General features: G+C 40.4%; 2 protein-coding genes across 5 annotated transcripts in view; both read left to right on the forward strand.

The window, feature by feature from the left end:
- ALDH1L1 (aldehyde dehydrogenase 1 family member L1) overlaps nt 1–12,483 on the forward strand; it is a 143,890-nt gene that overhangs the window by 73,837 nt on the left and 57,570 nt on the right. The window lies entirely within an intron of this gene.
- LOC123606112 (60S ribosomal protein L32-like) lies at nt 1,942–2,422 on the forward strand. Its single transcript, XM_045494064.1, has one exon. The coding sequence runs from the start codon at nt 2,000–2,002 to the stop codon at nt 2,405–2,407; it is 408 nt and encodes a 135-aa protein (XP_045350020.1). The 5' UTR covers nt 1,942–1,999; the 3' UTR covers nt 2,408–2,422.

Raw genomic sequence — 12,483 nt, forward strand, 5'->3', positions numbered from 1 at the left:
CCGGCAAGAGATCCTGGAGGCCTCTCAAACATTTTCTGTGGATGTGTCTTCTTTGGACTTGTATATGTAAATTTCTAATTTGAGGAACTTGCTGGGTGTTTCTTGGTTTATTTGTTCAGGAGCTCATAATCTTTTGCTCCCTCTGGTGTCTGTCTGTTGTATCACAAGTTCTATGAAGTAGAATGATGCCCAGCTCTTTTTTTGTTCCTAACAGACTTCAGACATCTAGAGTATTTTGGGTCCTGTCACTACCCTAAGTCAGACTAGACAGAGACCAACCCATTGAGTAACCCCCCAAAGTTGGAATACTGGATGTGTATTCCACATTCCACTCTTCTCATCCCCCTTGAGGGAGGAGAGGCTGCTGAGCTGTGTTAGCCTTTGGCTCCTGTACCATGGATCCTCTGGAGCAGCAGCACATCGCCCAGATGTTTTGTTTTCCAATGGTTGCCAGGCATCTGGAATATGCCAGGTCCCATCAGTACTCTGAGACTGGTAAGACAGAAACCAGACCCTTGAGCAGCTCTCCTGAAAGATCAGAACATTGGACATGTGGTCCATGCTTGTCTTTCCCTCCCCAGTAAGAAGCTGGGAGCTTGGAATTTCCTCCCAATCACATAGTGCTGTACCAGGGGACAGACAGTATGGCAAGAGGGTGCCACAAATTTCCTAATGGCTTCAATGCAGCTGGTTTTACACTTGTCAGAGGTATAGGAGCCTTTTAACTGGTTTTCTCTGGGTTTCTCACAAAGGGGATTGGCTCACGTATTACTGAGTTAGTGTTTCTTTGGGAGGAAGAAGGATCTGGGTCTTTCTATTCTGTCATTTTCTTGATGTTACTTCAAGAGCATTAAGAACTCTGATTCTTTACCTTTGATTCTGCTTCCAACTTTTCCATCCACACACAGATCCTCTTGTTGGGGATAGAAACCCAACTAATGAGCCTAATTAGCCTAATTCTCCTAATGCTCAACTAATGACCTTATTCTCCTGAACTATCTGAGTTTGGTCTGTGATTCTGGGATGGAATACTGGGAAATATCCTAATTCAAAAATAAGAAGAAGGGACAGGATGAGGCAGAGGAGGAGGAGAAAGAGAGGAAAGAGGACAGAGAAGAGAAAGAGGAAAAGAAAGAGAAGAATGAAAAGGAGACAAAGTATTTTATTCAATTTCTGGACCAAGGAGCTTGTGGGACTCTTTGTCATGCTTCTTAAATAGAGCATAGAACAGAAGCAATAACAACAACAGAAAAGACAATAACAACACAACAAAAAATCAGAAGCAACAAACTTAAGCTCTTCCTCATTTCTTCTTTGAGCAGTGTCTCTAGGCAGGCAGCTTAGGAGATGTCAGAGACCCAGTGTGTTAGCCAAGGTCCCACAGGACACAGATGGCACAATATAGATGGACAACTTAAGAGAGTTTAATGAGGGGTCTATATACAAGGGTTGGGACAGAGAGGACCAATAAAGAATGTCATGGCACCTTGAGACTCAAAAGAGTTGGGAGGCTGAGCCTACAGAGGCAAGAAGAAGGAACCTGGCAGTTTGCAGCTTTAGAGAGGGTTTCATGATAGGAGCTGTGACCATTGGAATAGAAACACAGTCCTCCCAACCTGTGGGCCAGCAGTGAGGAAGCAAGAGGATAAATACTGTAATCTCTTTCTTCTTAACCTCCAGTCTCCTACCAAAATCTTCTATTGGCCAAATAAAACCAGAGGTCCAAAGGTGAGTGACTTTACAGTATAAATGACTTTAATATAGTCCACGAAATCTAGCCTGCTAGGACACAAGATAGAGGAGAATGAAAAGGGATTCTGGAGAAGTAGAGGGAAAACACACATCTCACTGTGAGAGCTGGACTGCAACAGGCTTATGAAAAAAAAAAATACCTTTGCTTTCTTACATCCAAAATGCAGAATTAAGAATTAAAGATCCACCTTCCACTCTCTTCCTCGGCGCTGCCTGCGGAGGTGGCAGCCATCTGTAACTCGGCATCATGGCTGCCCTCAGACCTCTGGTGAAGCCCAAGATCGTTAAAAAGAGGACCAAGAAGTTCATCCGGCACCAGTCAGACCGATATGTCAAAATTAAGCGCAACTGGCGGAAACCCAGAGGCATTGACAATAGGGTGCCCAGAAGATTCAAGGGCCAGATTTTGATGCCCAACATTGGTTACGGGAGCAACAAGAAAACAAAGCACATGCTGCCCAGTGGCTTCCGGAAGTTCCTAGTCCACAATGTCAAGGAGCTTGAGGTGCTGCTGATGTGCAACAAATCTTACTGTGCAGAGGTTGCTCACAATGTCTCCTCCAAGAACCGTAAAGCCATTGTGGAAAGAGCAGCCCAGCTGGCCATCAGAGTCACGAATCCCAATGCCAGACTGCGCAGAGAAGAAAATGAATAGACAGTTTATGTGCATATCATATTTGTGTTAATAAAACCATAAAACTAAAAAAAAAAAAAAAAAAGAATTAAAGATCCACCACAGAATGAATAATACTACCGAAAGCATATACAATAATAGAGAGATACCAGCATCTGCCCAAAGCTCACTTGTGTGTTCTTGGCTCTGTCCTTTACACTAGGCTATTCAACACTGCTACATATGTGTGCTGTATAGCCAACTGATACCTCTTAGGAATGCAGTAAAGCTGGGAGGATGGGAACACACTGGCTGAAAAATCAGGGTGTAAAGGCCCTTTGTGGAGCTGGACTCTTGTCCCCTTGCAACCAGATGAAATATATCAAAAACAAATGTAAGGTCCTCTTTGGAGCTCAGAAAACTCAAATACCTGCTGGAAGTGGAGGATGGAGGTTGTGGCTCAGAATTTGTGTTAATGAGAACCACAATGTGAGGTCATGTATTCATTAGTGGCATCAACAAATTGAGCACTTAGTAGGCATTGTGCTGGAGTTATGATTTTAGTAGGGGACAAAACAGATATAATTCCAAGACTGTAAGTGCTTTGGGGAAGACAAAGTAAACAGACAATTAAAATTACACTAGTCTCTCATTCAAGTACTAACCAGGCCTGACCCTGCTTATCTTCCAAGATCATATAAGATCAGATGTGATCAAGGTGGTATGCACCGCCTGGGTTCCATTTGCAGTAACAGCTCCTGTGGAAGTGCAGAGTATCTTGGGGAAGCCATCCCTCACCATCTCTGTCTCCCCAAGGCTGACCAAGGTGGCCAAGCTTTTTTTTCAGGAAGTCCACTCTCCCATTCATGACTACAGTGTTGGAGTCCCCAGAATTCTCAGAATCTCCTCAGGCTACCAGTAACATAATGATGTGTGACTTGGCTCTGGAAACCATTAGGAAGCAGCTGTGTGGCCAGCTTGGCAATGCCTACACTGGGCTCCAGTCCTGAGTGGCCACCACCAGCCACCAGGCTTCAGGAAGCACATGGCTCATCAGAGCCCCTTTGCTTCCCTCCCTTCAGATAGGCAGGCTGCAGCAAGCAAAAGCAGTTGGGATCTTTTATATCGAAACAGCAAAACACCAAAAAGGAAGTTGAGAGAACCCCACTCTTTACTATCCAAGCCACACACAAGCCTTCCTGACATTCTGTAAGCATGTGTGCCTTGTACCAAGTGGAAAATAAACGCTAAGTAGCCAGTAAATAATAATAATAATAATAATAATAATAAATAAAAGTAATAAAACTACATTTAACTATTATTTATGAATTGTCCCATTTACTCATCACAAAGTAGTAGAGGACTATTATTTTTCATAAACTTTTTATTTTATAATAGTTTTAGATTTCCAAAACTTTGTGAAGATAATACAGAGCATTCCCACATACTCCATATCTAGTCACCTCATTATTAACATCCTTCATTAGTATGGTACATTTGTCACAATCAGTGATCCAATATTGCTACATTATTGATCATTAAAATTCATCTACTTTATTCAGATTTCCTTATTTTTCTGTGTAATGTCTCTGTGTACTGTCCCAGTACCCCATTGGGACGCCGCATTACATTTAGTCATTAGGTCTCCTCTAGACTGTGATAATTTCTCAGACTTGCTTTGATTTCGATGATGTTAACAATATTTAGGAATACTGGTCAGGTATTTTGTAATCTGTCCCTCAGTGGGACTCCTATGATTCAGGTGTTATTCCTTTTTAATAAATGAGTTCTCTAATTCTTGTACCACGCTCTTTCCCTTAGTTTCCGTCTTTTTTTCTGTTTCATTATTCTCCATAATTTTGTCTTCTATATCACTGATTCACTGTTCTGCTTTGTCCAACCTTGCTGCTGTGGCATCCATTCAAAATCGTATCTTGTGGGGCACTTGGGTGGCTCAGTTGGTTGAGCGTCCAACTTCGGCTCAGGTCATGATCTCACAGTTCTTTGGATTCTCTGTCTCCCTCTCTCTATGCCCCTCCCCTGCCCTGGCTCTCTCTCTCTCTCTCTCTCTCTGCAAAAAATAAACATTGAAAAAAAAATTTTTTTTTATTTTTTTTATTTTTTTTTTTAATTTTTTTTTTCAACGTTTATTTATTTTTGGGACAGAGAAAGACAGAGCATGAACGGGCAAGGGGCAGAGAGAGAGGGAGACACAGAATCGGAAACAGGCTCCAGGCTCTGAGCCATCAGCCCAGAGCCCAACGCGGGGCTCGAACTCACGGACCGCGAGATCATGACCTGGCTGAAGTCGGACGCTTAACCGACTGCGCCACCCAGGCGCCCCTGAAAAAAAAATTTTAATTAAAAAAAAAAAAAAGATTGCATCTCAGCTATAGCATTTTTTATTTCATCCTGACTAGATTTTTACTTCTTTTATCTCCACAGAAAGGGATTCTATGCTTTTTTCAACCCCTGCTAGTATTCTTGCTATGATGGTTCTAAATTCTATTTCAGACATCTTGCTTGTATCTGTGTTGATTTAAAACCCTGACTGTCAATTCTTCCTGTTCTTTTTTTGGGGGGGGGGGTGAATTCCTTTGTTTTGTCATTTGGATAAATAAAAATAATTTATAAAATAAAGATTAAAAACTAAGAAATTAAAACAACAGAAAAAATTTAAAAAAGGGAGTTAGATCCTAGGTGTGTTTGGTCTGATTGTTGAAAGGAGTTTGGTAGGATAGAAAAGAAAGGGAAAGAAAAAAAAATGTAATAAAAAGTTTAAAAACTTTAAAAATTATCTGCAATAAAATAGAATTAAATGAAATAAAGAAAGCAAAATAGAATAAATTTACAAAAAAAAGTAGCAAAAAGAATTAAAATTTTTTCAAAAAAGAAAAATAAAGACAAAATTTTCTCTTTCTCTATACAAGAAAAGAAAGGAGAAAAAAAGGAATAAAAAACAATTTAAACAAAAGCAAAAAAAAAAAAAACAAAACCCTGAATAGATGAACCAGCAAACAGAATGAAAGCTGAATGGAATTACATCCAGTTTCCCCAGAACTGAAACTATGAAGCACGTGATAGTTTATACACTAAGCAGGTGGAGAGACGTGGTGGTCCTCTAGGGTGTGTGTGTGGTGGGTGCAGCTGGGTAGGGCTTGGTGTTACAACTCTGTTCTCCACTAGATGGTGCTGCTTAGCTTCCTGGGATGGATGGCTCTGGTGTGTGAGCATGTGTATGAGCCTGTGTGGGAGAGGTGAAAATGGTGTCACCCAGTTTTCTAGTTTCTGGCACAGGAACTCTGCTCTCACTGACCTGCAATCAAGCACCCCTCTTTTTGTCTTAGGCTTCTGTCCATGCCCCACTTCTACAATGTCCATGTTCAAGCCATCAACCTGTGAGGCAGCACCTCCCTCCCAAATTTTATCTCAGATGAGGCTATGTTTCCAAATCCATCATTTCTGGGAACCCTGCAGCTTGGACCCAGTCTGACACTCTGGGGGAGGGTCTTGCTGAGCAATGGCTGAGTGCTGGCTTGCCCATGAAAAAGTTCATGGGATCACACAGCAGCAAAGGTTTGGAGATTATGGTAAATCACAATGCACAGCTGGCGCCAGGTTTTACCACACTCTGGTGTCTTTGTTCTAATATCAGCAAATGTGGCTGTTCTCCGGGGTCTGCTGGGACCTTTGCCTATGGAGAGTCAATATGGCTCCTACAAAATGACCTCCATGCAGGGGAAGGGCTTTTCCCCATGTGGTCCATGGGCCCCTTGGACCTCGCAGCCTGCTTCTGGGGACTCACCTTGTTTCCTCACCAGAACACCACTGGGTATTGAGCTCCAGAATTTCCGACTCTGCACTCCCCTATTTATAGAGTCCTAATGGTATTGAAACCCTCTTCTTTCTCACTGTCAGTGGTTTTGGGAAACAGATTCTTATTCAGTCCCTTGTGACTGTTTCCACTCTTTCTCTTTCTCTCCAGCACTTTGGCAGGGAGTGCTTTGCCTGTATTCTCCCATTATACCACACTCTCCCATTATACCACACTCTCCCCCCACCCTCCTCTGTCCTCTCTCTGCAGAAACAGCTCCCTACCCTCCATGGCTTCTTTCTCTCCCAGTTCACCTCTCTGGAGTGTGTACCTGCTGAATTCTGAGGCTCAAGTTATGCAGATTGTTGTGTTAATCCTCAGATCAATTTCCTAGGTGTGCAAAATGATTTGGAGCTGATCTAGCTGCATTTCAGAAGCTGAGAACTTCCATGGTGCTCAGCCATCTTGGCCCCCTTTAAAACTGTCCTTCAGTGGAGATTTATCTGATGTTTTCCCTCATAATTAGTAAGGGGTATGGGTTTGGGGAAATACAGAGATAAAGTGGCATTTTCCTCACATATAAAGGGAGCATGCTATCAACATGACGTATCACTGTTGATGTTGACCATAATCACCTGTCTGAGTTCATACTTGTCGGGTGTCTGTATTGTGAACTTACTCTTTTCCTCCCATTTCCTTATTGTATTCTTTGGAAGGAAGCTACTATATGCAGCCCGTGTTCAAGGCTCCTGAAAACAAGAGTATTTACCTAAATTATTTAAAATTCTTCTGCATGGAGAGTTGTCTCTCTTCCCCCATTTATTTATTTATTCAGTCATTTATTTATAACAGTATGGAGTTAGAGATATTTTTTTATACTTGGGTTAAATTCAATACTAATTTATTTATTTTTTCCCTCAGATTGTTTAAGCTTTGTCTATTGAAAACTCTTTCAGTTGTATCTTATATACATTTGACATGCCCCCATCCTTTTACAAACTCTTCCTTACTTTGTGGCACTACAAGATGTTCTTGTATATTCCCCGCCACAGCCCTGGAATCAAGCATTTCTCCTAGGATTCTTGTTTCCTTTTATTGGAGAATGGAATTAGAAACCAAGGTATGGGTGCTAAGTGTGCTCATTTTCACTCGTGTGTTATTGCTTCTTGACTCTCCCAGCTGACAGAGCAGAAAATATATCTATACCTATCATTCTCTCTATATATGCATGTATATCTACGTATCTATATTTTATGTATCTGTATTCCCCCCCCTCTATATCTAGTATATATCTGTGTCTATAAACATGAGGGTGTCAGGGTCTCCAAGACAAAGCAAGTAATGTCAACAAATTTCCTCAATTTTTGTTTTTCTGAGAAAGTCTTTCTTTTTCTTTCACTTAAAAACATTTTTAAAAGTTTATTTTGAGAGGGAGAGAGAGCAAGAGCAGGTGAGAAGCAGAGAGGGAGAGAGAGAATCGCAAAGCAGGCTCCACGCTGACAGTAGAGAGCCCATTGTGGGGCTCAGTCTTACCAACCATGAGATCATGACCTGAGCCAAGAGTCAGATGCTTAACTGACTGAGCCACCCAAGTGCCCCTTATTTCACTTTTTAAGAATAATTTTGCTGCCAGGGTGCCTGGTGACTAAGTTAAGCACCCAAATCTTGATTTTGGTTCAGATTATGATTTCATGGTTTCATGAGACTGAGCCCCACATCTGGCTTTGCATCGATAGTGCAGAGCCTGCTTAGGATTCTCTCTCTCCCTCTCTCTCTCTGCCTCTCCCCTGCTCATGCATGTGTAGTCTTTCTCTCTAAATAAATAAATAAATAAATAAATAAATAAATAAATAAATATTTAAAAAACAAAAGAATAATCTTGCTGGATACAGAATTCTATGTTGACTTCTTCTTTTAATACTCTAGATAGTTCACTCCATTCTCTTCTTACTGGCATGGTTTCTGAAGAGAAGCCCAATGTAAATATCATTCTTGTTCTTCTATAAGTAAGACTCTCATTCCTCTGATTTCTTACAAGATTTTCTCTTTATCTTTGATTTTCTACAGTTTGAATAGGGTGTGCTTATGTAGATATATAGTTTTTTTTTTTTAAAAAAATACTACTTTGTGTTCTTTGAGCTTCCTGTATCTGTGATTTTTTTTCCATTATAGTTCTTTTATTTTTTTTTATAATATATGAAATTTGTTGTCAAATTGGTTTCCATAAAACACCCAGTGCTCATCCCAAAAGGTGCCCTCCTCAATACCCATCACCCACCCTCTCCTCCCTCCCACCCCCCATCAACCCTCAGTTTGTTCTCAGTTTTTAACAGTCTCTTATGCTTTGGCTCTCTCCCACTCTAACCTCTTTTTTTTTTTCTTTTTTCCTCCCCCTCACCCATGGGTTCCTGTTAAGTTTCTCAGGATCCACATAAGAGTGAAACCATATGGTATCTGTCTTTCTCTGTATGACTTATTTCACTTAGCATCACACTCTCCAGTTCCATCCACGTTGCTACAAAAGGCCATATTTCATTTTTTCTCATTGCCACGTAGTATTCCATTGTGTATATAAACCACAATTTCTTTATCCATTCATCAGTTGATGGACATTTAGGCTCTTTCCATATTTTGGCTATTGTTGAGAGTGCTGCTATGAACATTGGGGTACAAGTGCCCCTATGCATCAGTACTCCTGGATCCCTTGGATAAATTCCTAGCAGTGCTATTGCTGGGTCATAGGGTAGGTCTATTTTTAATTTTCTGAGGAACCTCCACACTGCTTTCCAGAGAGGCTGCACCAATTTGCATTCCCACCAACAGTGCAAGAGGGTTCCCGTTTCTCCACATCCTCGCCAGCATCTATAGTCTCCTGATTTGTTCATTTTGGCCACTCTGACTGGCGTGAGGTGATACCTGAGTGTGGTTTTGATTTGTATTTCCCTGATAAGGAGCGACGCTGAACATCTTTTCATGTGCCTGTTGGCCATCCGGATGTCTTCTTTAGAGAAGTGTCTATTCATGTTTTCTGCCCATTTCTTCACTGGGTTATTTGTTTTTCGGGTGTGGAGTTTGGTGAGCTCTTTATAGATTTTGGATACTAGCCCTTTGTCCGATATGTCATTTGCAAATATCTTTTCCCATTCCGTTGGTTGCCTTTTAGTTTTGTTGGTTGTTTCCTTTGCTGTGCAGAAGCTTTTTATCTTCATAATGTCCCAGTAATTCATTTTTGCTTTTAATTCCCTTGCCTTTGGGGATGTGTCGAGTAAGAGATTGCTACGGCTGAGGTCAGAGAGGTCTTTTCCTGCTTTCTCCTCTAAGGTTTTGATGGTTTCCTGTCTCACATTCAGGTCCTTTATCCATTTTGAGTTTATTTTTGTGAATGGTGTGAGAAAGTGGTCTAGTTTCAACCTTCTGCATGTGGCTGTCCAGTTCTCCCAGCACCATTTGTTAAAGAGACTGTCTTTTTTCCATTGGATGTTCTTTCCTGCTTTGTCAAAGATGAGTTGGACATACGTTTGTGGGTCTAGTTCTGGGGTTTCTATTCTATTCCATTGGTCTATGTGTCTGTTTTTGTGCCAATACCATGCTGTCTTGATGATGACAGCCTTGTAGTAGAGGCTAAAGTCTGGGATTGTGATGCCTCCTGCTTTGGTCTTCTTCTTCAAAATTCCTTTGGCTATTCGGGGCCTTTTGTGGTTCCATATGAATTTTAGGATTGCTTGTTCTAGTTTCGAGAAGAATGCTGGTGCAATTTTGATTGGGATTGCATTGAATGTGTAGATCGCTTTGGGTAGTATTGACATTTTGACAATATTTATTTTTCCAATCCATGAGCAGGGAATGTCTTTCCATTTCTTTAAATCTTCTTCAATTTCCTTCGTAAGCTTTCTATAGTTTTCAGCATACAGATCCTTTACATCTTTGGTTAGATTTATTCCTAGGTATTTTATGCTTCTTGGTGCAATTGTGAATGGGATCAGTTTCTTTATTTGTCTTTCTGTTGCTTCATTGTTAGTGTATAAGAATGCAACTGATTTCTGTACATTGATTTTGTATCCTGCGACTTTGCTGAATTCATGTATCAATTCTAGCAGACTTTTGGTGGAGTCTATCGGATTTTCCATGTATAATATCATGTCATCTGCAAAGAGCGAAAGCTTGACTTCATCTTTGCCAATTTTGATGCCTTTGATTTCCTTTTGTTGTCTGATTGCTGATGCTAGAACTTCCAGCACTATGTTAAACAACAGCGGTGAGAGTGGGCATCCCTGTCGTGTTCCTGATCTCAGGGAAAAAGCTCTCAGTTTTTCCCCGTTGAGGATGATGTTAGCTGTGGGCTTTTCATAAATGGCTTTTATGATCTTTAAGTATGTTCCTTCTATCCCGACTTTCTCAAGGGTTTTTATTAAGAAAGGGTGCTGGATTTTGTCAAAGGCCTTTTCTGCATCGATTGACAGGATCATATGGTTCTTCTCTTTTTTTTTGTTAATGTGATGTATCACGTTGATTGATTTGCGAATGTTGAACCAGCCCTGCATCCCAGGAATGAATCCCACTTGATCATGGTGAATAATTCTTTTTATATGCTGTTGAATTCGATTTGTTCGTATCTTATTGAGAATTTTGCATCCATATTCATCAGGGATATTGGCCGGTAGTTCTCTTTTTTAACTGGGTCTCTGTCTGGTTTAGGAATCAAAGTAATACTGGCTTCATAGAATGAGTCTGGAAGTTTTCCTTCCCTTTCTATTTCTTGGAATAGCTTGAGAAGGATAGGTATTATCTCTGCTTTAAACGTCTGGTAGAACTCCCCTGAGAAGCCATCTGGTCCTGGACTCTTATTTGTTGGGAGATTTTTGATAACTGATTCAATTTCTTCGCTGGTTATGGGTCTGTTCAAGCTTTCTATTTCCTCCTGATTGAGTTTTGGAAGAGTGTGGGTGTTCAGGAATTTGTCCATTTCTTCCAGGTTGTCCAATTTGTTGGCATATAATTTTTCATAGTATTCCCTGATAATTGTTTGTATCTCTGAGGGATTGGTTGTAATAATTCCATTTTCATTCATGATTTTATCTATTTGGGTCATCTCTCTTTTCTTTTTGAGAAGCCTGGCTAGAGGTTTGTCAATTTTGTTTATTTTTTCAAAAAACGAACTCTTGGTTTCGTTGATCTGCTCTACAGTTTTTTTAGACTCTATATTGTTTATTTCTGCTCTGATCTTTATTATTTCTCTTCTTCTGCTGGGTTTAGGCTGCCTTTGCTGTTCTGCTTCTATTTCCTTTAGGTGTGCTGTTAGATTTTGTATTTGGGATTTTTCTTGTTTCTTGAGATAGGCCTGGATTGCAATGTATTTTCCTCTCAGGACTGCCTTCGCTGCATCCCAAAGCGTTTGGATTGTTGTATTTCCATTTTCGTTTGTTTCCATATATTTTTTAATTTCTTCTCTAATTGCCTGGTTGACCCACTCATTCGTTAGTAGGGTGTTCTTTAACCTCCATGCTTTTGGAGGTTTTCCAGATTTTTTCTGTGGTTTATTCAAGCTTCATAGCATTGTGGTCTGAAAGTATGCATGGTATAATTTCAATTCTAGTAAACTTATGGAGGGCTGTTTTGTGACCCAGTATATGATCTATCTTGGAGAATGTTCCATGTGCACTCGAGAAGAAAGTATATTCTGTTGCTTTGGGATGCAGAGTTCTAAATATATCTGTCAAGTCCATCTGATCCAATGTCTCATTCAGGGCCCTTGTTTCTTTATTGATCGTGTGTCTAGATGATCTATCCATTTCTGTAAGTGAGGTGTTAAAGTCCCCTGCAATTACCACATTCTTATCAATAAGGTTGCTTATGTTTATGAGTAGTTGTTTTATATATTTGGGGGCTCCAATATTCGGCGCATAGACATTTATAATTGTTAGCTCCTCCTGATGGATAGACCCTGTAACTATTATATAATGTCCTTCATCTCTTGTTACAGCCTTTAATTTAAAGTCTAGTTTGTCTGATATAAGTATGGCTACTCCAGCTTTCTTTTGACTTCCAGTAGCATGATAAATAGTTCTCCATCCCCTCACTCTCAATCTAAAGGTGTCCTCAGGTCTAAAATGAGTCTCTTGTAGACAGCAAATAGATGGGTCTTGCTTTTTTATCCATTCTGATACCCTATGTCTTTTGGTTGGCGCATTTAATCCATTTACATTCAGTGTTATTATAGAATGATACGGGTTTAGAGTCATTGTGATGTCTGTATGTTTTATCCTTGTAGTGATGTCTCTGGTATTTTGTCTCACAGGGTCCCCCT

This window comes from Leopardus geoffroyi, chromosome A2 (assembly GCF_018350155.1).
Source record: "Leopardus geoffroyi isolate Oge1 chromosome A2, O.geoffroyi_Oge1_pat1.0, whole genome shotgun sequence".
Lineage (NCBI taxonomy): Eukaryota > Metazoa > Chordata > Mammalia > Carnivora > Felidae > Leopardus > Leopardus geoffroyi.